Source organism: Mirounga leonina, unplaced genomic scaffold (genome assembly GCF_011800145.1).
Source record: "Mirounga leonina isolate KUSES-001 unplaced genomic scaffold, KU_Mleo_1.0 Mir_493, whole genome shotgun sequence".
NCBI lineage: Eukaryota > Metazoa > Chordata > Mammalia > Carnivora > Phocidae > Mirounga > Mirounga leonina.
The window spans coordinates 1,534,860-1,562,732 of NW_023270780.1; the positions used below are offsets into that span (position 1 = coordinate 1,534,860).

Here is a 27,873-nt window from a genome sequence, read left to right on the forward strand (position 1 = left end):
CAGCCATTTGGGATTTTAAGGATTTATTTTCTTTTTCTTTTTCATCAATATTTTTCTTTTCATTTTTCACATCAACAGAGTTGGGTTTAGGGGGGTTCCCCAGGAGAGCAGGAGAGATGGATGGGTCCCTCCAGGGGGCACAGGGGAGAAGGCTGCGTCCAGCAAATGAAGGGTGAGGAAAGGGGGTACACACCCATACACTGGGCACTGGAGAAGGCGGGCCTTTGAGCACAGACACCAGAGTTCAACAGTCCCCACCTGATTCAGTGTTACAAAATGGGGGGAGTGACCATAGGGTGGGCGCACCAGACACAACATGAAGAGGGTGAATTTGGATTTTCTTTTTTTGTTGTTTGTGTTTTCACTTTTTAACATTTTACAAACAGCTAAAAACTACAACACATCACAGCTACAGTCGGGGGGGGGCAGGAGGGCACCAAAGAAAGCAGCCACACTGGGGTGAGGCGAGGGCAGCTTAACCTACAGGGGCTATCACGTAGAAAGGTGAGATGGGGAAACTGAGGCTTTGGTCCCACATGAGGGGTCCCTGGCTTATTGCCCAACCTCTTCCCACTCCAGAGGAGTTGCTGGGAGGGCCCCTGCTTTCTGCCCCTGCCCCAGCTCCTTGTGCTTTTTGATCTGCTGGTTTGACCACATGCCTGGTTTCTTTCCCTCCCCTGCTACCCTGCCTGTGAGGGGACAGCTTGGGGGTGGGAGGGTGGCTGGGCTGTCCCTGTCTGTGCTATAGTGGGTGGAGCCTCTCACTCCAGAGGCCTGTGCTTCTTGAGAGGAGGGGAGGACATGGACCTTGTCAGGGGCCCTCAGGTCTCTCTAGGCTGTGGGACTCATCCTAGCCTGGCCCGGGGCTCCCGCCTCCCAGGCCTGGCACAGAAACAAGATTAGGGGAGGGACCACGGGAGGCAGGGGCGTGTGTGTGTCCACGGAGATTACCCTTGGCTTGTATCTCAGGACAGTATAGCGACACCCCGCCCCACGGCACATACACACACAGTGTTACACGTGCATTCACACACACCGTCCTGCTGAGCTGCCTCAGAACTTAATCTCTAAATAAATAAGAATCAGAAGGCTAATTTCATAAAACTCAGGCTTCTTACTTGTAGCCCAAATTGAGGGGGGAGTGGAGGCCAGGGGGCTGAGGTTTATTGCTACTTTCCCAGTGTCCAGCAGGCGTGAGAGGGCACCTGAGGCCCTTCCAACTCTAAGAAGTTCTTTTGGTCCATAGCCTACACCGAGCCCCAGCCCCCAGCAGAACCACATGCCCACGGTTTCACCAGGGCCTAGGCAGAGGGGATGCGGGGGGCGGGCGGGAGGCCTGTTCTGGACCCCCTAGAGCCAGGAAGAGCTAGGGCCCCTCACTAACACCGGGGGAGAAGGGTGGGGCCAAGCCCTCTCTTGTGCAAAGTCAACGGGGGTAGGAGGTGGGGAGTTGAGCTGCATCCCGAAACTGGGACGCAAGAGCCTTCCCTGTAGTTCCCGCGCATGGGTCACACACATGCACACGCGCACGCACACACACACGGCTAAGACACGGAACACAGGGCAGTGGGGACTGAGGCTTCTCGGGCCAGGGGGGCAGGGCAGGGAGGGAGAAGGAGCCGTAGGTCTCACAGTGTGCCTGCCGCCCTCAAAAGCCCTGCGGCGCTCACTGCAGCACCTGCCCCCGGGTCTCAGGCAACTTCAGGGCCAGAGAACTCCCGAGGGCAAGCGCGGCTGAGGCAAACAGGATGGGGGCAGCCTTGGTGATTCCCACAAAGGATGTGAAGATGCTGATCCCCAGCACGGCCGCCAGCTTACAGAGGGCATTCAGGAAGCCGAAGGCTGTGGTCCTGCTCAGGAGCCCCCAGTGCAGTAGGAAGGGGAGACAAGGAAGAGGCACGGGAGGGTTTGTGGGGGATTGGTGAGTAGGTGGGAAAGTGAAGGAGAGATGGCAGGCAGTGTCCGAGAAGGAGAGGAAGGATGGAAAGATGAGAGAGGGGAGGGATGTACACCAGGGAATATAGATTGGGAGGCAAGGGGAAAAGAAGACCAAAAAATTAGGTTAATAGTTAAGACTTCAAGGAGTGAACACCAAAGTTACCAGCTCTTAGAGGAGAAACTCAATGGGAATGTGTGTCCTTCTAACCCTAAAGATGATCTCCCATTCAGCCCACTTCCTTACAGAGGCCCGAAACCGGCGGCCCTGCCCCCACGACACTCCAACTACCTCTTGTCCGAGGGGTAGAGTTCAACAGTCAACACGTCCAGCGCGTTCCAGGATGCAATGCTGACCCCCCCAAAAAGGCAGAGCAGAGCGATCATGGCTGACTCGCTGTTCCCAAACGACAGGAAGAAGCAGGAGACACAGGACATCACGCTGGAGCCAGCTGGAGTCAGGAAAAGGAGGGAACATGAACCTGGCCACAGTGATGCCCATCCACAACCCACCCCGTGCCACCAACCAGGCTTGAGGGTAGCCCAGGATGAGACTCTTCTTCCCAAAGGACTCAAAAGGAAGGCTCTTCACTCATCCCCAACCTCCCTTATCATTATCTTTTTATTAATAATATCAGTAACAACCATCTCTTCAATGACAGCTATGGGCCAAGGACCTTGATGCTTTACATGCATTGATCTAATACAGCAACCCAATGAGGCGGGTACTGTCATCACCCCCATTTTACAGATGAGACACTTGGGCTCACAGAGGTGAAGCAACTTGCCCAAGGTAGGGGGTGGGGTTGAGATTTAAAACCCATAACCTCAAAGCCTGTGTGCTTGCTATTCTGCCTACCTCCTTTACCCCCCAGAGAAGCTTCCATGCCAGGCCCCACCCCATCTTGCAGCCAAGACCTAAACAGAAAACAAGAGAGAGAGAGAACCTTCTCTGGCTAAGCTCTTCCTTCAGAATGAGGTAAGAAGCATGTTGACAGCCTCGCCCTGCTCCCCGGCCCCCAAATCAGTTCTGACACACACCACCAGCCACCTGCCCCTTACCAAGCATTCGGAGCCTGCCAATCTTGTCCATGAGCAGCGCAGACACGATGTTCCCAGGAAGCACAGCCAGCGTCCCCAAGAAACTGACAAAGTACACCATATAGGCGCCTTCCCCCGTCCCTGTCACATCCAGTGGGCAGCCCTCCTTGTTGTGCAGGAACGTGCTGTTCACCAGACGGCTGTTCACAAACTTGTACTCAAACAGGTCTAGGGGCCAAGACCAAGAGAGGCAGGCGGTCAGTGAAACGTGGGAGGGAGGCTGCCACTGCTTAGGGCTCAGGGCGCTGCCTTTGTGGGGTTAGTCAGGGGTGGAGGGGAGGCAGGGCTCTCAAAAGAATTGCTCAGGACCTTCATTACAAAACATCAAATGATAGCACCCTAGGAACTAGGACTGTTCCTATGGTGCAGGAAATTACCACAGTCTGTGAAATGGAACAGTGGAACTGGCTGTTTCCAAGTTGTCTCATTAATAATCTTTGCTTCTTATTCATTCTTTTTGTCTGCCCTAGCTGACTATAAGCAATAGCGGTGCCACGGGTCTAGGAAAAATTACTGAGCCAGATATTAAAAATCATTACAAGTCCTTTCCATTATTTTTCCCTGCAAGGTGGGAAAAACTCACCTAGTACTCCATTAGAGGTGGGATCCTCAGTCTAGCTGACAAAGCAGCATTTCATGTGCATATAGTTTGAGAATCACTGTTTTAAAAACTGGACTAATGTGGGGTGCCTGGGTGACTCAGTCAGTTAAGGGGCCGACCGTTAATTTTGGCTCAGGTGGTGATCTCAGGGTAGTGGGATCAAGCCCTGTGTGGGGCTCCCCACGTCTGCTTGAGATTCTTTCTCTCCCCTTCCCTCTGCCTCTCAAATAAATAAATAAATCTTAAAAAAAAAAAAAAAGCACTGGACTAATGCAATGATTTCCAACCTTTTACCCACCAAATATCCCTTTTATTGTTTTTTTTCCCTGAAGATCCTGTTTGAATGAGTTTTGCCCTCTTCTGCAGAAGTGCATTAATAACACCACAGAGTTGCGTTAGTTCCAGCTCAAAGGCAAAGAAATTTGATGCTTTTGCCAGATGTTCTTAAAACTATTACAGAAAAATGTTCAATTTCCATTCGATTTTCGGAATTCTTGGTGGTAGCTAGTAGGCCCCCATACCACCAGGGCCCCAAAGAGCTCAGCTTGTGAACCCTGAGCTAGGAAATGAGAAAGGCTCCTTCTCCCCTCCTCAGGGTCCTCCCAGCCCTTTGGTCTGTCAGCCACCAGCCACACCACCTTACCAGTGTTATAGAACACAGTGTTGATGAACGTGCAGTTGCGGAAAAATGTGTTGCTCGAAGTGACATCCTCGAAATAACACTCCTCAAATAGGGAATCCTCAAAGGACACTGACTTCAGACGTAGCCCAATGAACCTGGAAGGCCAGGATGATGAGACGTACTTTCCCTTTATCCTCATACCCTCCTCCAACACTCGTTCCCTTGGAATTGAGGAGAAACCACAGGTATTTACCCCCAAACACCCTGTCTCTGAACTCCCAGACTCATAAAATGAAATGGAAAGGTCCCCACGTACTTGTCATTGAAGTATTGTCCCCCTCTGTGGATCTGATTCTCCAGAGTGAAATTAAAGGTCACATGCTCCACATGCTCCCCAGAGAACAGTTTGGTGCGGGCTTCGTAGTCCACCGCCTGGAGATGGCGAATCATGTCAGGAAACCAGACAGTCAGGCCATAGTAGCTGAAGAGTCAAGACAATGGAATCAGACAAGGCTCAGGATTAGGACCGGGGGGTCCAGAAGTGAGGGGATAGAGAGTCAGGACCTTGCCCTCCTCTCCAGCCTCCACCGTCACTACTCCTCCCTTCACCAATTGCCGTGGGTCTGGGGGACTTCTCATTTTTCTAACCCCCCCCAATGTACTCTCTTATCTCCCATGCATTTGCTCTGCCCTTGGCCTAAAACAGTCTCCCCACCACCACCCCACCCCCAGCCTATCCAACCTCCATTCGGTCTTCAGGACTTAGATCCCCACCGCCCCCACACGCCTCCTCACCTGAATGACATGGTAAACCACACACCCATCATCATCAGAGTGATGCGTCGATATTCTGGACCGAAACAGGAGAGGAAATTCCCCCAAACCTAGGTGGAACAGAACCAAGTCAGAGAGTGGCTGTGCTAACTTCTAGCACCCCCAGGCACCCCCTTCTCCTACCTAACTCCTTCTCTCAGTTTAGCCCCCACCCCACCCCCACAGCCCTGACTTTGTCTCCACCTCTCCCACTCCCTTCTCTTTCTTCGCCGAACCATCCCTCATTACCTGGCCCCCCAGGCTCAAGGCCCGGACCCCCCAGCGCTGGTACCAAGTCCCCGTGTCTGACTGGATTTCAATCAACTCATCCTCCTGATGAATCGTCTTAATGTGGGTTACCTGGGGTCAAGAGAAGGGGTTAGCAGTCACATAGTCTGTATTTCCCAACCCCATTCAGGTGCCTCCGTTTCTCCTACGGTAACAAAAGGCAGGCAGGGGCGGCTGTGCCATGACCCTGAGAGATGACATGGAGGGAGGGTGTGGTCGGAGAGGTCAGAGAAGGTAGGGGGTGGAATCCAGAGAGGCGCCACTGGGGCTGGGACTGCAGGGCCGAGGAGGGTCGCGGGCAGGGCTTTGGCTTACTGAGAAGACACGCTCAGGATGCCCCTTGGCTCGCATGTTGGTGTCATGAACCTGCTTCAGCACCATCCAGGCCTCATCGTGCTTCCCATTCTAGAACCACAGACACAGTTCCCATATCCAGTTAGCTCCTCCCCGAGCCAGGGTAATAGGCCCCCTCCCTGTGATTTCTCTAGTCACAGGATACAGAAATGCTCCCACCTCCACCTCTGACCTCTGGGCACGGACATCACCCACTCAGAAAGAGCCCCAAGTAGGGATACGGCAAAATATAATCGGCCTTGGGCAGTAGTAAGGGGAGCCCAGGAGACAGATGCAACTACAGGTCCTAGGGATCCCCTGGTACGATGGGAAGAGAAAACTGAAAACAAGGGAACTGATGATAGGGTAAGTGGGTTGTCGGAGAAGCAGCATCCTAACCCTGCTGGACCAAGATCTACTTGGAAGGGGACGAAGTAGAGGGTGGGAACTTCTCTTGAGCTATAAAGTAAGGGCTGGGGCCCCTGCCTGCAAAATCTTAAACCACCCGTGGGTGAGCAGGTACCCTGGTTTCTCCACGCACAGAGCCCCTCTGGAGACACATCACAAGACAAAGGAAGCAAGATAAAGTCCCCAGAAGTGTGGACCCTGTGAGGGTCCCACAAACCGAACCCACCGTGAGTGCTTGAACACAGAACCCCCTGCCCCATTCACCTCCAGGAAGAAGCGGGGGCTCTCCGGCTGTGTGGTCAGAGCGCCGATGGCAAACACCGAAGGGAAGGCACAGACGAGGACAAACACCCTCCAGCTGTGGAACTGGTAAGCCGACCCCATCTGAAAGCTCCACCCTGGCAGGGACAGTCAGCATCAGCAGAGGGGCCAGAGGCTGGGGGCTCCCACCACCAGGCGCCCCAGCGAAGAGGGAGAGGCTGCGGTGCATTCCCTGGGGGCTGCTCACCGTAGTGGGGGATGATGGCCCAGGCCATAGCAGCTGCATACACTCCACCAATCATCCAAAACATGCAGAGCCAGCTCAAATGCTCCCCACGCTTCTCCTGGGCCAGAAACTCCGAGAAATAGGAGAAGACAATGGGGATGGACCCTCCGATCCTGGAGGGCATTGTAAGAATTAAGCATTGGAAAACGGCCCTGTTCCTGATCCCCTGCCCCCAGCGCTTGGCACCCCCAAGCGCCTTTCATCTTCCACACCTCAGTAAAGAGACTTCTTAGTACCCAGTACACTCCCTCACCAGCAGCCCGTAAGCACCCATCCTTGGGACCCTGGGACACAGGCAGGGAGGTCTCAGGGAAAGGGGAGGCCCAAACGTTGCATCTTGAAGATAACGACAGAGTTGCAAGAGAGGGAAGATAATTATGGACGAGAGGGGGAGTCCCCAAAGGAAAAAGATGGGCAGAGAGGAGTCTGAGGGCAGGTATGTGGGAGCAGGCCAGGAAAGAGCTTGCAGCCAGGGCGAAGAATGCATGCTGGTGGCTCGGGGAGTGTGGGAGCATGGATGGGTCAAGGCTTCAGAGTTCCGGCAGCTGTGGGTTAACAAGGTCTGTTGTCAAATGCAGGAAATATGTCATGGGGGAAGGGGATAACTCAAGGGCTCGCAGGCGCCCAGGGGTAAGGCTGAGACCCACCAGGCCTCTTCATGGAGCCAGGCTCCAAATGGAACTAGAGGGTGGGATGGAGGACTCAGGAGTGGACCAGACATGGAATGGTGTTCTGGGCAGGCGGTAGATGGGTCCTGGACAGGGGGAAGCTGGCCTAAAGACGGTAGGAGAGGGGCGCCTGGGTGGCTCAGTCGTTAAGCGTCTGCCTTCGGCTCAGGTCATGGTCCCAAGGTCCTGGGATCGAGCCCCACGTCGGGCTCCCTGCTCAGCGGGAAGCCTGCTTCTCCCTCTCCCACTCCCCCTGCTTGTGTGCCCTCTCTCGCTGTGTCTCTGTCAAATAAGTAAATAAAATCTTTAAAAAAAATAAAAAATAAAAAATAAAGACGGTAGGAGAAAGGAATTCATTCACTTCATACAGATTTGAGGTATGTCTGTGTGCCTGGCACTGTGCTGGGCTCTAGAAATACACCAGTGACCAAGGCACAGTCCTCCTTCAGGACTGCCTCCGGGGGCTTAGCAAGTGGCCACTCACCCAATCCCAGAAAGGAGGCGGCAGAAGAGGAAAGTGCCATAACCCTGGACGAAAGATGAGAAAAAGGCGAAGACGCTGTTGACTGAGAGCGAGATGAGCAGACACTGCCTCCGACCCAGCCGATCAGCCAGACCTCCCCAGAGGAAGGCTCCCACCATCATGCCCAGGTAGACTATAAGGCCTAAGGGAGGGAAACAGAGGCAGCAGGGCTATGAGCAGACATGCTTCCGTTCTCACACTTGTTGAGCATTAAGTGAGCTAGAGCTGCAGCAGAATGGATCGAGGAGCTGGGAGGACTTCGAGAATAGCTAAGTCTACCCAGAGATGAGAGCAAGTAAAGAGAAGAAGTGTGAGCAAAGACGGAAGGCCATCCCCGCAGGCCAGGGGTTCAAAGGCAGGAATACAGACTTGAGAGACCCCCCAGAATTCTTTCTCTCCCTCCCGCTCTCTCTTGCTTGCTCTCACCTCTCACTCTCTGTCTGTCTCTCTGTCCCTGTCTCTCTCTCTCACACACACACACCACCCCCATCTCTGGCTTGCCTGGAAGGAGGAACGGTGCGGCCCAGACTCCCAGACTGTCCTACGGTCCCCTCTCCTCTCCCAGCCCTGATGCCCTCAAAGCAGCAGGAAGGGTCTCTTGCGTCCCTGGGAAAGCAGCTCCATCTCTTCAGTCCCCCAATGAAATCCCCCACACAGAACCCAGCTCCAGTGCTTCTGGTCCTAAAACTTTCCTGTTCCTTATTTCCTTCCTACATTCAGAGTTGGAACTAATCTTAAAACTCATCTATTCCAAACTCTGCATTTTAGCCATGCTTCAGCTAAGCCCCAAGGAGTGGGGATCTGCCCAGGATCTCATGGCAACTTGGGAGCAGAGCAAGACCAAGAGATGCTTTGTGGGTGAGTCTAGGGGGCTTCCTCCCTCAGGGTCCACATGAGGAAGGGCCACTAGAGACCACTCACTGGCCCTTGGACACTCCCAACAGGGGTCTGTGCCACCATGGCCACCTCCTCCAGAACTAACTAAGCAGACCACCGCCCAAGCCCCAGCCCAGCACGAACAGCCTCACCGTGACCCAGTGTCAAGAGGAAGGAGTGAGGGGAGAGTGTGCAGAGGAACTCCAAGCCCTCTGGAGACATCTTGGGACCAGGATCCTAGGGAGCCCAGCGGTAAGGACAGGGGTTCTCACAAGCAGAGGTGTTTCTAGAGTTTGGGGCAGGACAGGGCTGGAGGGCCCCCCAGTGTGTCTTACCTAGCATGCCTTTGTTGGAGTCTGACAGGCACATGTCTTTTTCAGCACTAGGCAGCACAAAGCCCACCACAAAGACTTCCACACCATCAGCCATCAGCGCCAGGCCAAGCACGAAGTAGAGTGTCCACTGGAAGCGGCCGTGGCCACACTCCCGGAGGATGGCTTCGTACTGCTGAGCTAGCTCTTCCCGTTCTTTACGCCGTTGTGCCTCCCCCCGGCCACCAGGGGGGCCCTCCCCATTGCCCAAGCCCCCCCCCCCTCCAGCCAGGGGAGCCCCATCTGCCATCCGCTCGCCTTTGCCCCCAGACTCCGCCCGGGGGATGCCCTGATATTCCCCCTCGTAGATCTCATCATCCTCATCGTGGCCCTCGGTGGCATCACTAGATGCGCCACCTTCTTCCTCATCCTGGGCCCCTTCCCCACGGTAATAGCCATCAGCAGGGGCAGGGAAGTCATCATCATCCTCCTCCTCCTCAAAGCGAGAGTAGGATCTACGGGAATATTCATCCTGGACTCTGTCCAGGCCCTTCACCACCTTCTTGGCCGCATGTTTCTTGACTTCCTTGGCAATGTCCTTGGCCCCACGGATGAAAGCTGCCCGGTCTCTGAAGCCTTCTTCCATGATGAGTCTTTGGGAATGCTTCACTAGGTTTCCGTCACTCCCTGCTCCTTATTCAGATTTTGCTCAAGGACTTGTGAAGTCAGAAAGTCTCCTTCCCCCAGTTATTTAGATGAAGTGTGTTCAAATATCTCTGGGCACGGAATAGGAGAAAATAGGGATGTCTAGGAGGGGAAAGGAGGGAGAGCAGTTCTGGCCAATTCAGTTGGATACATGGGGAGGGGAGAGGGGGAGCAGGGGAATAGGAAGGAAAGGGGGAGCCAGGTTATGGGGGCTAAGCTGGGGAGCCAGGATAACTCAGGAAAGGCCGCCTACTTCTTCTCTAGAAGCTTCTGGAGATCTAGAAAATATAAAAGGAGAAAAAAAGGAGGTTGTGAAGCCTAAGATGGTCAAGAAGGCCAAGACAGAGCTCCCGACAACCCAGAGCCCCCTGGGGCCATGTGTTAAAGATGGTCTCCTTGCTTTAAGCCCGCACTCAGTAAAAAGGGATGACGACCTGAACCGACTGTGGACCATTTGGCATAAGGCCCCTTACTTTGACCTTGGAGATCAGTCCTATGAGATTTGCTCCAGAGTCATGGTCACCTAGAGCCCTCCTCCTGATCCCCTGCCCCACATCAAGATCAGATCCCTTGCTTTACCACCAGCCTGCAAAGAACAAAACAGGAAATATGAGAAACCAGAATTCTCTATTCTAGTCCAGTCTGGCTTTCTCACTTAGGGCAGAGCTTGGAGAGAATGTGTAGGGGGACCAAGTCCTCCCAACTGTTGGCTTCGGCCCACTGATGGTGCCTGAAGTGAGGTTTCCACACCCTTCCCCTCAGGTTCTGTGTTTACAGGCTTCACAAGGAGGGGTCTTCTCAGTGGTAAATGTTGCCTTCCAGAGTCAGAGAGATGTAGGTTTGACTTTTTGCTTCAGCACTTACTAGTTAAGTGACCTCAGGCATGACTCTGAACATCCAGGCCTCAGTTTCCTCTTACTTAAGAAGGGGAAAGTAAGGATTGAATGACATAATGTGTATAAGCTCCTGACCATAGTACCTGGCACACACAAAGTGACGAAGAAATACTAGTCATTACTCTTTGTGATGATGATAATATAGTGAGATCCTCTCCACTCCCTCATGAGGCCCCAGAACAAAAGCCACCTCTGGATGCACACGAGGGTAAGGAGCAGAAAGGGATATTGGTAAGGAGAAACCTGGTTCAGGGCAGAGCACACGACAGTTATTATGACCCAAGTTGAAATCCCAGCTCTGCCATTTATTTACTGACTGCTCTTGGGCAAATTATTTAATTTCCTTAAACCTCATTGTCCTTATATTTAAACTGGGGGTAATTTTATTTTTCTGAGTACACAAGAGAATTCAACCTCACAGTAGACATTCTATAAATATTAGTTTTCCTCCTTCCTACTAGATTGAAAAAAAAATGTGAAGGAAGCAGGAAGCAGCAAGGGAAGAACAGGGGGTCATACTTGGATGCTGTTGCCCAGTAGCCTCCCAAAACAGAGTCCCAAGACCCCTCTGTGTTCAAATTAATTCTAGCAGATGGGCCCACACTGTCTCCCTCCAGACAAACAAGGGGAGACCTGGAACCTGAGGTCATGGAGAAGAGGCGATGTCTGGCTGCTGACACCTTCCTTCAGGACATCATCCATGGGCCCCTTCCCTGGTGCAGGCGGGAATACAAATGGCTGACCAGATCCATACTTTTCCAGCATGGGGGTCTAAGGTCCATAGCTGTGCCTCTTTTCTCCAGGGCCTCCTTTCCTAATCCCCCTTAATCCTTTCTGCTCCTCCTCCAGGAGTCAAGGAAAAAGGAGTCCACAAATACTGCACTGAGTAGGAGGCCAGGATAGAATGAAGGGGGCCTTGGGCCTCCCCCCAAAAAAGACATCCTCCAGAGGGAAGCATAGGAGAACCCCCTTTCCTTCATAGAAGCAGAGGAAGCAGGATGAGATTCTGATCAGAGATCATTCCCCTAAAAATATCCTGCCCGCTGCTCCCACCCATCCAGGGCCTTCATTAAACGTCACACACGCATACAGGAGCCCTGGTAGAAGGGGGTAAGTCACGCTACGAGGCTCAGAGAGAAGCACTGGCAAGCAGGGCCTTAGCCCCTCGGGCCAGATGTGAGCAGTGGACCACGATGACCAAAACCAGTGACCCCTATGTCACCTTCTTTTCTTTGTGGTTCAAGGCCCAAGCCATCCCCCATGCAAGAGAGGGAACTGTGGAATCCCCTCACTGCATGGCCATTTGCTTTCGTCTCCTTTCATTCCCATCTAGGAGCTTCCCCCACCCCCAAACCCTGAAGGAGACAGATGGACCCACCAGGAGCCACATCCTGTGTTTGTCAACACTATTTATCCCTGAGAGGTACATGTCGGGTAGATAAGGCCCCCAGAGCCACAGCAGGATATGATGTCTCAGCAGCCAGCTTCCCCAGGGCCAATGAGCCCAGGAGGTCAGAAAGGAGAGAAAGAAGACAAATTCTTTGAGTTGGTGAGGAAGTGGTGCTATTTTTAGCCCCCAAAGCAGCACAGGATGGCTAAGCCTGTGGGAGAGAGACAGGACTTGAAGAGCTGGAGGTTATAGGAGACAAGATTCAGGGTTACATGGCCCTTTAAGGTTGGCTGGCTCCACCTGACCGGAAAAATGTGCCCAGGAGATTTTCTGCAGAATGGGGGAGGGGGCTCCTGAGCAAATGCTTCCCTTCAGGACGATAAGAAGAGGGTCCAGAAGCCCCCACCCCCAATCAAAGTCCCTGACTTTGGGAATCACCCGGATTCCCCAACCCTCCCCAGCGCAGGTGACAAGGTCATTAAGAAGCAGTGAGTTAACACATCCACCGACAGGGAGGTGGGATAAAAGAGCGGGGATATGCTGGAGCTCCCCTCCCTGTTACCGCTGGGTGACTGAGCCTCAGCCCCCACCCAGGAGGCCCAAGGCTGAACCTCCTCTCCCTACATCTTATCCCAGGGTTAGGAAGATGGAGCATTCACAGTTCTGAGGCGGAAAAAAGATGAAGGTGTCAGCTGAGAATGCACACAGCAGAGGACTACAGAGAGGGAGGGCCGCAGGCAGAGACCTCCAAAGCACGGGCATAGAGACCGCCCCAACCACTATTCATTTGCAGCAATAGCCCCCCAGCACCCCCTACCCCAGCTCGCCTCTGCTCTGGCATAAGAGAGGAGCGCCTAGAATTGACTGAACCCATTCTCTGAGTGCCTCCCCCCCCCCCCCCCCCCCCCCCCCCCCCCGGCCCCCTTAGTCCTGCCTCTGGGCAAGCGCCCATTATCACTCAACACCCCTTCCCCCGACCCGGGAGCGACGGCCCAAAGCCCCGCCATGAGCGCTTCAACCGGGGTCGTTTACCACCTCTCTACCCAACCTCTCCATTCTTCCTTTCCCTTCCCTTCCTCCTTCACCTGTCCTTCTTCCACTGCCCCCCCACCCACCCAAGTCCAGGAGCAGACTGAGGCAGTATCCATTCTCTGGCCCCAGCCAAGGTCACTTATCATTGGGTGGGGGGAGAGGGGGAGGGTGTGCAAGGTGAGGAGGGCATTGGACTTTGAGGGAACCCTATCCCACCTAAAAAAAAAAAACCCACCCCGTTAATATCTGAGAGGGTAGTAGCGACTTGGCTAAGGTAGAGAAAAACACCCTTACTCCATATATGTATTCTGATCAGCACGGCAACTGAAATAAATATCCATTCAGACCACCACCAGCGCCCTCGCCCCTAAAGCGGGAACGGTTACCTCCCCGCCCCCCCAGCCAAGCAAAGCATCGGAGCATAAAATGGCTGCAAGGCAAGGCAAGGATGCTTCTGCCCCGGGCGGGGTGGAGGTAAGAGACTGAGAGAGGGGTCTCACCTGGCCTGGATGCCGCGGGGAAGGGAGTCCCGGGTGAGGGCGGGGGTCCCGGGCGCGGGGCTGGCGGCAGCGTCGACTGCTCCGGGTACCAGGGAAAGCGGCAATGCAGACCTGCCCCCCCATACACGCTCCGGCCCCGCCTCCGCCCGCCTCTTCCCTCCCCCCCGCCCCCCAGCGCCACTGAGCACCGGGAGAGACCATTGTTGGGGGGGTGGGGAGCGGCAGAAGAAAAGAGGATGGGGAGGGCCTCGGGGCACCAGGGGGCAACGATGAAGGGGCCAAGGGGGTTGTCACAGACACAGCTGGAGAGGACACACAGCCCTTCCCCAACCCGTTCCTAATAAAAGATGAAAGGCACTAAGGAAAGAAGAGTAATGTTAGGAAGACTAGTGGGAAGACAGAAAGGGAGGTGCGGAACAAGGCAGCCCCTTTCTCAGCGCCCCATTCCTAGGATGGCAGGCCTCAGGAATTTCAGGGGTTCTCTCTCCCTCCAAAGCACCTCCCTTCTTCCCCTTCTCCACTACTCCCAGCCCTACCCCTTTCCCACGACCCTCTCCGCAATCCGGAGGGCTCAGAATCCAAGTTTACCTGGCCATTTTAGAGAAAGCAAGAATAGCAAGGTTTTTAATCCTGACCTGCCAGAGGTAAGACTCCTGGATAGATCCCTGCCATCTTTCTCCAGAAACAGAAACAGCCCTGATTTTTTATTTCCAATGCAGACCTCCCATCCTCCATTCAGTTGGTGGCAGCAGAGGTGAATAGGGGAAGAAGCTGAGGGGGATTTACAGGCCTAACCAACTGGACATTAACCCTTCTATTCATTTGCTCCACTGACTCAAAAAGGGACTCCCTCGATGCTCCATCCAATTCCTTTTAACACACACACACATACACACACACTTCTGCTTCTGGGGCAGGAAGGAACGAACTGGTTTCAGTTCTGATAAAAGTGAACTTTTGCCTAGTGACCACTTCACATGACCAGTCAATGAAGAATCTAGCCCTGCTTATCAGCACCAATGAACCTCTTTTTAAAAGCAACTTATCTAGGGATCCCTGGGTGGCTCAGTTGGTTAAGCATCTGCCTTCTTGGCTACAATTCTCAGAGATCCCAGACATACCACTTGGTGACTGACCCTGCTGGTTAGGTGAACCTTGTGGTTTGGGATATATATATACTGAATGTGTCTACCTATTCTAGGTGAGGGCTTAGGATATTTTGGACAGAGCACTGACTAGAGGCTCTGACCTGGGTTCTCACTTCGGTAAGCTGTGGGCTCTTGCTCAGGTTCTCTGTCTCCGTGAACTTCAGTTTTCTCATCTGGAAAATGGTGCGCTTGGACTAGATGCTGCATCAGCTCTAATAGTGTGTGATTCTACCTTACTAAACATGGAGGTTTCAGAATGCGGAAACATGGTACATGGAGAGGCCTGGCAGGCTGTGTCCTAAGAGAGCTCCAGGTGGGATTTGCAGTGTTGAATGTACCACTAACAGGAATGTCAGTCTAAAAACAAGAAACCAGTTCAAAAGGCAAAGTGTTTATTTCGGATCAAAGAATTGCAATTCAGTGTACATAGACTTAGGTTGAAACCCAAACAGTGTCCCAATTACAGGAGGTGGACTCAGGGTTTTTATTGGGGAAAAAAGGAAGATTAGATCAGTTGCTTTTATTTTTTTGAAGATTTTATTTATTTATTTATTTATTTATTTATTTATTTATTTATTTGTCAGAGAGAGAGTGCACAAGTAGGGGGAGCAACAGGCAGAGGGAGAATCAGGCTCCCTGCTGAGCAAGGAGCCCTGATGTGGGACTTGATCCCAGGACCCTAGGATCAGGACCTGAGCCGAAGGCAGATGCTTAACCAACTGAGCCACCCAGGGATCCCTAGATAAGTTGCTTTTAAAAAGAGGTTCATTGGTGCTGATAAGCAGGGCTAGATTCTTCATTGACTGGTCATGTGAAGTGGTCACTAGGCAAAAGTTCACTTTTATCAGTTTTTTCAAAGGAGATTTTTTTCGTTCCTGTGGATGTCTTGGACTGTTGGCAGTTTGGCCCAGTTCGAGGTTTAGAAAACAGGATGTGCAAGGCAGTTCCGCTGAAATGACTGTTCGGGCTCAATTTTAAAAATGGCTCCCGTTATGTCATTTTTCATAGGGCTGTGGGCCTGGGTTTCACAGACTTCAAAGCTACATCTTGGAAATACTTGACTGTGCCAATGAAGTTTACAGTCTACTGAAATACGAAGCCATGATACAGAAGTATTAATTTACCATGAGAAATTTTCCTGTTGCTCAGACTCATATCCAGCACATTCTCTTCTTTAAGCCAAATTAGAATCAGAATGTCAACATATAAATGCACAATGACATAACTGAACAGGAATATTTTTATCTTTAATGGCATCCAGCCATCCCCAGTAAGGAGTCGTGCCAATGGGTTCAGAAAACTCTTCTTGGCTACAATTCTCCACCCCCATCTCTATTCTATGGGCAGCCTTGCCAGTAACTCCTGGACTACTCTAATTCTGTTGGCTAAAGCACTGTTTCCAGAATGGTATTTAGAAAGTCTGTGCCTGCATGGGCCTCAGGGACTCTCCCTTTACTAGGCTTCCATTGCTGACCTCTCTTCAGCTTGGTACTTTATTTAAATATGTTAATATTTTCAATTAGGTTACAGCCAAATCTTCTTGCTGGCAGGGAGCTGGTTCTTCTCTTTAAGGTGACTTTGCATACTCTCCACTCATCCATTACTTGCTAAAATAGAAATCCTATAGTCATAGAGAGAAAGGTTGTATATATTTTTCCAGTTCTGAGGAAAGACTTGATCATTTTTCCCAGGAACCACAGACCCATGCACCCCACCAGCTACTCCTTCATTGTCTCTTTGCTGAGTCCATTAACATAAGAGTTCCTAAGGTGTCAGTCCCGGCCCCTTTCCCCCTTCCACCTGCTCTATCCTCACTTGTCAGCTCCGACAGTCTTGGACTTGCAGACCTTTCCACCAAGCCCAAATTCAAAATCTCCCATCTGTCAACTCAATATCACTGCATGGATACCTCCTTAGCATTTCAAATGTGGTATGTGTAAACAAGCTTCCGAATGAGGTCTTAACTCTTCACCAAGGTGTTCAGTCCAGAAACCTTGGAATTATCCTTGTTTCCTTTCTTTATCAAGTCTTGTTGGCCCCATTTCAAAATATATCCTGAAATCTGTCACTTCCCCACTACCCCCTAGTCTAACCCACCATCATCTTATCCTTTGCCACAGCAGCCTCTTAACTGATTTCCCTACTTCCAATGTTGCTCTGTTAAAACCCATTATTCTCAGTGGTGGGGGTGATCCTCTAAAATCAAATCTGATCCAGCAGATACTCTCCCAAGAGAAATGAGTGCGTGTGTCCCACAAAAAAGACAGGCATGGGTATTTTCCTAGCAGCTTCATTCATCATATTCAAAAACTTCAAACGTCTATCAGCCAAAGAATGGTTAAACTTAGATAAACAAATTGTGGTATATTCATATAGGGAATACCACATGACAAATTTTTAAGAGACTGAAATACTATATGCAACGGGATAAAAAGATCTCACAAACAAAAGACTGAGCAAAAGAAGCTGAACCAAAAAGATACATACTATATGATTCAATTTATACAAAGTTCAAGGACAAGCAAATTAATCTACAGCGATGGAGAAAGTAGAGGCTACCACCAGGAAATGAAAATTGTGAAGGGGCACAAGGGAGCCCTCTGGGTGCTGGAAATGTACTAACATCTTGATCTAAAGGGTGGTTAAAGGGCTGTGGGGGGTAGTACATATGTAAAAATTCACTTAAGACCTATGTGTTTTTCTGAATATGTTAAACTGCAATTTTTAGAGAAAGTTTTAACGAGATTTTACCACTCCCCTTTCTTTAAATCCTCCAGTGGCTTCCCACTGTACGAAGAATTCTATCTGAACTCCTAATCAAGGCCTAAAAGGCCATGTGGGATCTGGCCCCACCTGCCTCCCCAACCTTCTTCCTCATATCTCTGCTTCCGCCTCACTGGTCTCCCTGCTGTGCCCGCAACATGCCCAGTGCAGATGCCGCAGAGGACCCTGGCACTGGGGGGTCCCGCTGCCTAGGACTCCCTTCTCCCAGATCTTTGCCGTATCATGCATGCCTTCACTAAAAAGTCGCCTCTTCAGATGACCCTCCCCCTTCCCAGTCACTATCCTATCATCCTGCTTTGTTGTTTTTTCTTACAAGATATCCCTCTATAAAATTATTATTTATTTACTTTTTTAATTTTTGCCTTCTCCTACTTAGATTGTTGGTTCTAAGGGAGCAAGGACCTCCTCTGGCATATTTACGCTATATCCCCGGGATCCACTAAGTAAACACTTAATGAAAGAGCATTCCAAATAGGTTAAAGATTATTACCTTTAGTGCCTGTGATAAATGTCTGCTTACTCCCACTAAATATGAGTGTTGAACTAATAGGTAAAGAATTTGTTTGAAGGAGGGCGCCTGGGTGGCTCAGTTGGTTAAGCAACTGCCTTCGGCTCAGGTCATGATCCTGGAGTCCCGGGATCGAGTCCCGCATCGGGCTCCCTGCTCAGGGAGGAGTCTGCTTCTCCCTCTGACCCTCCCCCCTCTCATGCACTCTCTCTCATTCTCGCTCTCTCAAATAAATAAATAAATAAATCTTAAAAAAAAAAAAAAAAAAGAAAGAATTCGGGCTCCTGGGTGGCTCAGTTGGTTAAGCGACTGCCTTCGGCTCAGGTCATGATCCTGGAGTCCCAGGATCGAGTCCCGCATTGGGCTCCCTGCTCGGCAGGGAGTCTGCTTCTCCTTCTGACCCTCCTCCCTCTCATGCTGTCTCTCATTCTCTCTGTCTCAAATAAATAAATAAAATCTTTAAAAAAAAAAAAAGAATTTATTTGAAGGAATATAAGTCAATTGCCTACTGAGAGTTGCCCCATGTTTTGTCTCTTTTCCACAACAGCTTATATTAAGAGGGGGAAATAAGACTATGGCCCAGGAGGTGGTAAGTGGGTATGTAGGGATGATGAGCATTTACCTGACATGGACACTTTTCTGACCACTTTATACTGACCACATTACTCAACCCACCTCCCCATTAACCTTATGAGATAATCACCATTTACAGATGATGAGATTGAGGCCCTGAATGCCTAAGTAACTTGATATAATCCCACAACTCAGAAGTGGCAAAACTAGGATTGGAACCTAGGCAATATAGACTCAGAGCCCTGATGCTTTCAAAATGTATCCATTTGGGGTGCCTGGGTGGCTCTCAGCTCAGGTCCTGATCCCAGGGTCCTGGGATCGAGCCCCGCATCGGGCTCCTTGCTCGGCAGGAAGCCTGCTTCTCCCTCTCCCACTCCCCCTGCTTGTGTTCCCTCTCTGTCAAATAAATAAATAAATAAAATATTAAAAAAAAAATTTTTTTTAAATGCATCCATTTAAAGCATACAGTTCAATGGGTTTTAACAATGGGTTTAACAATGGGTTTTAATTTAACAATGGGTTTTAACACCCATGTAAGCACCCCCTTGATCAAGATCATTTCCTTTGCCCCCAAAAATGCCCTTGCCCCTCTGCAGTCAATATCCCCATCCCTGGCAACCACTGATCTCCTTTTGGTCACCATACATTAGATTTGTCTTTTCTAGAGTTTCATAGAAGTAGATTCATACAGTATCTAGGTCTCTGGCTTCATAGCTCTGGGTTTTAGAGCTTTCCAGGGTTTTTAACCACTGCCTTATAAAACTTCCTGGTACACTTTGCCCACTTACCCAACAAACTGGCTACTTCACATCAGCCGCCGCCCTGCATTCCATCACTGCTTCTACCCACCACACTCTAAACACATGAGATTGTCAGGATGGGGAGAGTAAAGGGACAAAACAGGGTCAATGACAGCACCTCTAAGATACCATAAAGTTCCAGGGAGAGATGCTAACAAGTGACGCACAAAAAAAGCTCCTGTCCTTTAGGAGTTTATAACCCGGTTAAAGAGAGAATATCTTATAAGAAAGCTGATAAGTGGGTGCCTGGGTGACTCAGTCGATTAAGCGTCTGCCTTCGGCTCAGGTCATGATCTCAGAGTCCTGGGATCAAGTCCCCCATCAGGCTCCCTGCTCCTCGGGGAGCCTGCTTCTCCCTCTGCCTCTCTCTCATGAATAAATAAATAATCTTTTTTTTAAAAACCTGACAAGTAGCAAAGGAAAACATTCATTCAACAAGTATCTATTCAGTAAATATAATATAGTATAATATGACTGCAGCAATTGGCTCTAGGGTTCAGGCAGATCTTGGTTCAATTACTGCATCTCTCATTTCTTAGCATGTGACCTTGGTCAAGTAACTTAGTATCAGTTTCCTGATCTTAAAATGGGGGTAATAACAAAACCTACCTCAGGGGATTGTTATGAGGATTAATGGAGGATAATGCAGGCCTTAGGAGAGGACCTGGCCTATTAGTAAGAGTTCAGTAAGTATTAGCTGTTATTATTTTTACAATTATTATTGTATATCCCAGGCACCTTCCAATACTCTCGGGAGATAGTTTAATAGAATGAGATTCCTGGGGCGCCTGGGTGGCTCAGTTGGTTAAGCGACTGCCTTCGGCTCAGGTCATGATCCTGGAGTCCCGGGATTGAGTCCCGCATCAGGCTCCCTGCTCAGCAGGGAGTCTGCTTCTCCCTCTGACCCTCCCCCTCTCATGCTCTCTATCTCATTCTCTCTCTCAAATAAATAAAATCTTAAAAAAAAAAAAAAGAATGAGATCCCTTAAGGGTTCAGTGTAATACAGGGATTCTTAGATTGGGATCCATGAACCTTGTGGAATTTTTGCTTCAGGATATTGAATACATATGCAAATATGTCTTTTTCTTGGGTAGGGTCCATAGTTTTTGTCATAGTCTCAAAGCTGTCTGTGGCCCATAAAATATTAAGGACCCCTGGTCTAGAGCATGAATTCTTAATAGGGGTGGCATCACCCCCTGCCCAGCGGTCAAAAACTAGTTTGGGGCGGCAGGAATCTTAGCTACAACAGTGGTTTGTGTCCCCCCCAAAGGGCCCTAGTACATAAACAGATATACAGCAGGTCTGTGATATTAAAATTTCATGCATGGGGGAGGGTAATTTGAAAACAATGTCTCGTGGTGGGGGTGGGAGGGGGCAATAATAAAAAACGTAGTTGAAAAACCCTGGTTTGGTAACAAACAGATGTGTGAAGTGAGGTAAAGAAATATAGGAGCAATGTAGTCAGGCGTCTGAAACAGCCGGGGCGGGGGTGGGGGCGGGAGAGCTGGGGGTGGGTAGGGCTGAGGGGGAGAGCTGCGGGGGGGGGGAGAGCTGCGGGGGGGGGGGGGCTGCGGGGGGGGGGGGGGAGCTGCGGGGGGAGTCAAACTCAGCGGCTGGAGGAGGCACTCCAAAATTAGTGCTGACTGAATGAGAGCGCAGAGATTCTGGGCGTGAGCGCCTGCGGCAACGGGGGCTCGGCCGGGAGAAGGCGGGAATTCCGCAAAGGCACGAACGCGCTCTGTGACGCTGTGGAGTCGTCCGCGCGCCGTCTCTCAGGTAACAGCCGAAAACACCACGCAGGCGCTTAGGTGAAAAACCCAGCCGGAAATCATGGGCTCCAGGGTAGCCGTCCCTGACGTCCTCGCGGAGGATCAGCTGGAAGTCAGTTCAGGGGACAGACGCCGTGGAGGCCGAAAGGACACGCAGGCTGAGGCAAAGCCTCGCACCGCCTGGCGCGGCGCCCGGGGCCCCGCGGGAGCCAGCTGCTGGCCGGGCCGCCTTCCCAGCGCCGGGACCTCCGCTTCCCACCGCAGCCAAGCAACTGCGGAGCACAGCTCTGTTTGAAATGAAGAGGTCCATTAAGCCCATTGCGACTCAGAAGCCTGGCATCCTTAGCCATCCACCGTGTGAAATAGTCATGCCGAATCTTGACAACTATCCGCTAGACGACCCCATTTGCCTGTGTCAACTCACCTCAAAGCCAACATACCCAAAACTGAACTTACCATTTCCATCCCGCTCCCCCAAATTCTTCCTGCCGCATACTCTCGTGCTGATTGCACTCTCCCTTTCATTTCCCGACATCCACTCTGACTCCTCATCCTGCTATTTTGCCCTTTAAATACCTCGCCGACGACATATCCCTTCCTCTCCATCCCGGCTCCAATCACAGCCCTCCTTTAGGACTTCATCGCTCACCCGCATTATTGCCAAATGGCCAACCTGGCACCTTGCCCCCAGTCTTCTCAGACCTTTTCTCCCCACTGCTCCCGCCATTCCAAACTGCAAACCTGTCACTCCCTTGCTTAAATTCCCACTGTGGCTTCCTCTCGTGGACAGCAGCTTCCTGCAAACAGTGTGCGTGACAGTGGCGCTCACGTGGGAATTCCCTCAGCACTTTGGGCTGCTAAGCAGAGCCTGGACGGCAAGAATTCCTGAGCCAGTAGCTTCCGGCCCGAAGCAGGTTCTCCGCCCTGGGACAAAGGGCAGGGAGTCCCCCAGCTAGCTCTGACACCCAATTTGGGGCATTATCTACTGTGCCATCCAGCAATCTCTGCTTCCACTCAGAAACACCCCGTCCATCTGGAATGAGCTTCCCTTTCACCCCCTGGCAAACTTCTACCCTTCCTTTAAGATTACATGCAAATGTATCACTTTTTTCCCAGGAAATTTTCCTGGACTTTCATGCCCGGTTAGATACCCTTCCTCATGCTCTCAAAATGTTTTGTTTCATAATAATCTTGTAGGTGTCGGCCTACTCCCTCGGTAAGAGCAGAACAGAACTGCCTTGCTCGTCTTTGTATTACTCAGCTGCCACCCGCGGGGGTCTCGTAGCCATCAGGTTACGTGAACGAGAACGATGCAAGAGAACGAGGGGCAGGCTCACCTTTTTCACTTTTTGCCTAGACTTCAGGAAAGTTCACAGGCACATAAACCAGAAAAAGAGCTTTAGGAAAAGGGCGGTATCAGAGGATTAAATGCAACGAAGAACAGAAAGAAGGCCATTGGATTTGGTCTAATTACTGTAAGTCTTTGAACACAGATTTAAATGGGATGGAAGTCAGGTCTGGAAGGACTGAGAATGAAAAAAAAAATAGGAATAAGATCCAAATCCCTTATCCATGATGTCTGAAGGTAAAGAATGGAAGAAAATGAAGGTTTACTGAGTTCCTACGGTCCCAATTTCCAATTGCAACGGTTTTGCAATTATGTAAGATATTTATTTATACGGTGTCAAAGGAAACCAAGTTTATGCTCGGAGAAATCTGGCTTCCCTCCATATCGCCCCACCCCAGTGATATCAATTTCCATTCATCTTTGGTTTATCTATTTTTAAAATACAAATGTACAGATCACGTACCACCTCTTGGATGAGGTAGCATATTACACATTCTGTTCTGGTACTTTCTTCACTTGATGTATGCTGGAGAGCTCTCCATAACAGTATATAGTCTTTCCTCACTTTTTATTGCTGCTATGTAGATTTACCAGTTTGTTCAACCAGTTCCTTACCAACAGACAGGAGAGTTGTTCCAGCCTACTGTCATTACATACAGTTCTGCGACAGGTGGCTTTGTGCACGTTACCTCGTATCTTTGCCAGCACTATCTCCAGGAACTTCACTTTTGTCCTCGCATCATGGTCACAATCACCTTGTGTCACGGCTACTGGATCTCAGCTTATAAACTAAACATAGCCTTTTAAAAATGCAATAAGCAGGAGCGCCTGAGTGGCTCAGTCATCAAGCGTCTACCTTCGGCTCAGGTCATGATCCCAGGGTCCTGGGATCGAGGCCCGCATCGGGCTCCCTCCTCCACGGGAAGCCGCTTCTCCCTCTCCCACTCCCCCTGCTTGTGTTCCCTCTCTCGCTGTGTCTCTGTCAAATAAATGAAAAAATCTTAAAAAAAAAAATGCAATTAAGCATCCTCACTCCTACCTTACCATTCCTCTCCCAACATACTGACCTCTCTCTTCCTAGAGAAAAGAGAGAAGTTACTCTGCCAGGGAAAACAACACGAAGAATAAACAAGGAGTTTAGTTTTATTTTCTCTGTGCATTTGTAAAACACTTAGGACCAACACAGAAAAAAAATAAAACCTCCTGTGAAAAACATTACACTTAAGGGGAAAAAAAAAAAGGCCTGAGAGGGATTAGTGCCTTAGCCATAGGGAGCTACAGCAACTCTGATTGGTCCAAGGAATTGAAAAGATATTGGGAAGATAGAACAGGAGGCAAGAGAATAAGAAATTACTGAGGAAGAGGGCCTCGAAGTGGGCCACGAGGGGGAACTGGAGGCCGGGGGGTGGGCCGGGGTGGAGGGAGGGGCCCCCGCTGGTAGCCATAGGGTGGGGGTCGTGGAGGCCCAGTGTATCCATGAGGAGGCATCAGTGGAGGAGGTCCACGCATCCCATGTGGAGGCATAGGACCTGGGTGACCTGCACAAAGAAAAAGAAATCAGTCAAGGCAAGAAATAGGAAGTGCTGATGTTGGGCGAATGTATGGAGAACACCGACAGGGAGACCATGAGCAGAAATGGAAATAAAGGGCAGGGGACAGGGCTGTGACAAAGGAAGCTGCAAGACTATGATACTCGAGGATGAGGAAGGTGGCTAGAGCCTACTTACCCATGGGAGATCCAAATGGAGGCCCTCGAGGGGGCATGCCCATTGGAGGAGGTCCAGGATGAGGCATTCCAGGTGGCGGTCGGGGTGGTGGCTGCCCCCCAGAGCCTGGGGGCCCAGCATGGGGGTGTCCTAAGCCATGAGGGCCATGGTGGGCCAGCTGCATCTGAGACATCCCTGTGAGAACAAAACAAACACAAAGAGAAAGGAGACAAAAGGAATACAGAGAGCAAAGAAAATGGAGAAAAGAAGAGAACAAAATTGAGAAAGAAGTGACATCAGAAGTATGGAAAATAAGGCTGGTACAAAGTGCCTTTATCCTCAACCCCATTCCAAGGGTACAAACAAATCAACTACCTCCCCCAATCAACTGCTCACCCACTTCACTTGCTCCTTCCATGATTTAAACGCTATAACAGTGCTGCAGAAATATGTAACAGATGGAGTGATTATTCCACTGACAGGATGTGGGAAGGTAGCAGAGACACTGAGTAAAGATCTAATTCTAAAGAATGAGTAAGAATTTTTCAAGTGGACAAGAGAGTGGACTAGAACACCCCAGGCAGGAAACATTAGCATGTGCAAATCACAGGGGCATCAAACAGCATAGTATGTTCAGGGAAACCAGTAACTCAGAAATAAAGAGCAGCATGTAGTCATGGGAGTAACTGGCAGGCAACGATCCTGAAAAGCCTAGAATGCTATGGTGACAAGTTTGACTCTGTAGGTGAAAGGGAGCAACAGAAGAATTTCGAGCAAGGGTGTGTGAACATCTGTGTTTTAGAAAAATGACTCTGTGCAAGTGGATCAAAAACAGGGAAACTGGAGTCAAAATGTTAGGAAATTACTACAATAAACTAGGTGTGAAATAATGAGTCTGAGGGGGCCTGAACTAGGGCACTGGCAGTGGGGGCCAATGCCAGAAATATTAATAAGACTTGGTATCTAGAGTGGGGTGATAGCAAGTTGTTAAAAATAGTTCCCAGATTTCTGAATTAAGCATCTGAAAACAAAAATACTAGAGGAAGAATTGGTTTGAAGGAAAGGCTAGAAAAGTGGAGCTGTCCATCAGGCAGCAGGATTAAGGGTCATGGACCAGACACACATATCTAGGAGGCATCAGTGTACAAGTCATGGAACTATGCAGAAAAGAGAACCAAATACAAAAACCTAACTACATGGAGAGGGGGAAAGGACGCCTATTAAGGTGGCTAAGATTAATGAATCAGACCTAGATGAAGAATCCAGAAAAACCAAGGGACAAGATTTTCAAAAAGGATGACATGCCCAGTTTCAGGTACACCAAAGGGCAAACCAGATAAGGAATGGAAACACCCCCTAGATTTGACAATTAGGTTACTGCTTTGGGAGAGAAGTCAGAGGACAGAAATGATGTAAAAGTTAAAGGGAAAAAACAGCAAGCACAGTAATACTCTTTGGATAAACTTACACAAGAAATGGAGACAGGGTGGTAGTTGTTAAAGTAAACAGACAGCAGTATTTTGTGTTTGTTTTTATAAACTAACGTCTGAAGAAAAGTAGAGTTCTGGGACTATCCATTATTATTATTGCTGAGGGACACGGGCAACACCATAAGTGGCAATAGAGCTCCTCCACCAGGCTCATCCCTCCCTTCCCCAGCAAAGAACACCCACCTGGATGGGGCATCCCACCCGGTGGGAATGGGTGAGGATGTGAGTGTCCATGTCCAGGATGTCCAGCCCCTGGGGTTCCTGCTGATGGTGGGCCATGTCCTCCAGCCCCAGGAGGCATAGGTGGTGGGGGCATGGCTGGGGGTATCCCAGGTGGAAGGGCTCCAGGAGGCGGCACTGGGGGTGGGAAGGACCCAGGAGGAGGCATGCCTACAGAGGAAATGGAAGAAGAGTTAATGATAGTAAGGAGAGAATGTCTTTAGAGAAGCCTGTTCAGTCTGGCCTCTTCAGGCAAGATAAGCTCCCTTCCCTTCCTCCCAGCTCTCTAAAGTCAGAAGCAATACTAGACAACTCTGAACAACTTCAGCCTCCTCAAGTCAACGACTTTCTTCCCCACCACAACTGTCGTACCTCACTCCTTTTCTCATCACCTACTGACTCCACGTCCCCCTTTATCCAGTTCTTTATCCTTCCTCCTGCCCCACCCCCACCACACCCCAAACCCAAGACAAAAATATTTTGAATAAAAGCTTTACCTGGTGGAGGAAGCCCGGACCCCAATGATGATACCACAGGATTGGGAGCTGAGGGTGGAGGGGGTGCATCTGCAAACAGCTGATGAGGGCGGTCTGCCTGGGAGAGTGGGTTCTGGGCTGCCAGAAGTCGTTCAGCTGCTGAGCCATGGCGCTCACCCTTGGAGTCCTTCTTGAAGGCATAGGACACAGTGATAGGGCGGTTACAGAGATACTGCCCATTCATGGCCTCAATAGCTGCATCCGAAGCATCAAAGGAAGCGAAATTAATAAAGGCATAACCTTTGGAGTTGCCTGTGTCAGGGTCCCGCATAATCTTCGGGGTTTGTAAGATGACCCCAAAGGCGCTGAAAGTATCATAAAGCAGCTTCTCATCAATCTCCGGATCTAGATTGCCAATGAAAATGTTGGCCCCCACGTCCAGATTCTTGTTGTGAGCTGATGCTTTGTTCACCCGTATTGGTTTCCCATAGAGTTTGATCATGTTCATGATCTTAATGGCATAGTCAGCATCTTCCTCACTCAAGAATTCCACAAAGCCATAGCCTGGGAAGCAGAAGAGTGGAGATTAACAACTTAAGTGATTCAAAACTGGGTATAACTCATTCACCTTCCAAAACACAAAGAACATGAAATAACAACCTCACTTCAACTGAGAATGGTTCCAGAAGCAAACTGTGAGCTACACTTAAAAGGAAGAACCTGCAAGTGATTCATTCCAAACAGCTACGAAAACTGCTGGAATCCTCCAGGCACAGTTTGTCCCCCCAATACGTAAACACACCTCTTGTCATATACTCACCTTGGTGCTGACCTGTGACTCTATCCTTTGGCATGTGGGTGTTGACTACTGGCCCTGCCTGGAGAAATAGCTCCCACAGCAATGGTTCGCTAACCTTCTCGTCCAGGCCCCCGACGTAGACAGTGGCATCTGGAGGATAGGAGCAGGAGATTGGGGCAGGGATGAGATAATGACAGGAAACAAGGAGGTGACAGGCGGGGAAATGGGAGTGGGGATGGGGTATACGAGCAAATGGGAAAAAAAAGAAAGTTAAGCCCTTACACCTCTCTCTTTCCAGAACTAGAGAACCTTAAGTCTAACCGAAGGTTTTGCTGCAAATTCTCTGTCAACTGCTTTGTTTCTGGTTTTTGTTTGCTCGTTTGTTTGTTTTTTTGAATGACAAGGCAGAGGGGATTGGGCAGAGCATCACACCTACAGGCCTCAGCCTGCACCCGGCCACCCCGCCCCCAGCAGGCACGGCAGCCGGTCTCCCGCCCTCCGGGGGAATCGGATCTCTAGACCCGGCGAAAACACTGCTGGCCCTAGTCGAGGCCTCCCAGCTCCCCTGGGCCCATTCCGGGTTCCCCCTCCAATCACCCTGGTTCCGCTCGGAGATCGGCCCGGCCGCCATGGCGAAAGAGCTCCCGCCGTCTCCAGGCAGCGATCCCGCCCTCTGACCGCAGTCACTACTTCCACTTCCGGG

The 27,873-nt window shown here is 50.4% G+C and overlaps 2 protein-coding genes across 4 annotated transcripts; both read right to left on the reverse strand.

Moving 5' to 3' along the window:
- Positions 1–374: 374 nt before the first annotated feature.
- Positions 375–13,652, reverse strand: SV2A (synaptic vesicle glycoprotein 2A). 3 transcript variants are annotated; one of them, XM_034989904.1, is made up of 14 exons: positions 13,550–13,652; positions 9,985–10,009; positions 9,051–9,802; positions 7,801–7,981; positions 6,610–6,761; positions 6,366–6,499; positions 5,676–5,765; positions 5,322–5,432; positions 5,055–5,143; positions 4,576–4,740; positions 4,281–4,414; positions 2,998–3,204; positions 2,228–2,387; positions 375–1,850 (listed from the first exon to the last, which is right to left on the reverse strand). In XM_034989904.1, exons 3-14 carry the CDS (start codon positions 9,670–9,672, stop codon positions 1,667–1,669), a joined length of 2,229 nt encoding a protein of 742 aa, XP_034845795.1. In that variant the 5' UTR covers positions 9,673–9,802; positions 9,985–10,009; positions 13,550–13,652; the 3' UTR covers positions 375–1,666. The 3 variants fall into 3 exon arrangements, with proteins under 3 accessions (XP_034845795.1, XP_034845796.1, XP_034845797.1); XM_034989905.1 differs by lacking the exons at positions 6,610–6,761; positions 7,801–7,981 and having other exon boundaries at positions 9,051–10,009; XM_034989906.1 differs by lacking the exons at positions 7,801–7,981; positions 9,985–10,009; positions 13,550–13,652 and having other exon boundaries at positions 9,051–9,124.
- Positions 13,653–23,605: 9,953 nt separating this feature from the next.
- On the reverse strand, positions 23,606–27,855 carry SF3B4 (splicing factor 3b subunit 4). Its single transcript, XM_034989907.1, has 6 exons — positions 27,768–27,855; positions 27,192–27,320; positions 26,393–26,935; positions 25,860–26,066; positions 24,208–24,381; positions 23,606–24,018 (listed from the first exon to the last, which is right to left on the reverse strand). Exons 1-6 carry the CDS (start codon positions 27,799–27,801, stop codon positions 23,831–23,833), a joined length of 1,275 nt encoding a protein of 424 aa, XP_034845798.1. The 5' UTR covers positions 27,802–27,855; the 3' UTR covers positions 23,606–23,830.
- Between the last annotated feature and the right edge of the window lie 18 nt (positions 27,856–27,873).

Coding starts and splice junctions, on each gene's coding strand:
- SF3B4 (XM_034989907.1), bottom strand. CDS start 27,801: ATGGCGGCCGGGCCGATCTCCGAGCGGAACCAGG. Junction 27,321..27,767: donor GATCTCCGAGCGGAACCAGG/GTGATTGGAGGG, acceptor CCTATCCTCCAG/ATGCCACTGTCTACGTCGGG. Junction 24,019..24,207: donor TCCATTTGGATCTCCCATGG/GTAAGTAGGCTC, acceptor TTCTTTGTGCAG/GTCACCCAGGTCCTATGCCT.
- SV2A (XM_034989904.1), bottom strand. CDS start 9,672: ATGGAAGAAGGCTTCAGAGACCGGGCAGCTTTCATCCGTGGGGCCAAG. Junction 5,766..6,365: donor GCCCCCGCTTCTTCCTGGAG/GTGAATGGGGCA, acceptor CTGTGGTTCTAG/AATGGGAAGCACGATGAGGC. Junction 2,388..2,997: donor TGGCAGGCTCCGAATGCTTG/GTAAGGGGCAGG, acceptor TCCTGACTCCAG/CTGGCTCCAGCGTGATGTCC.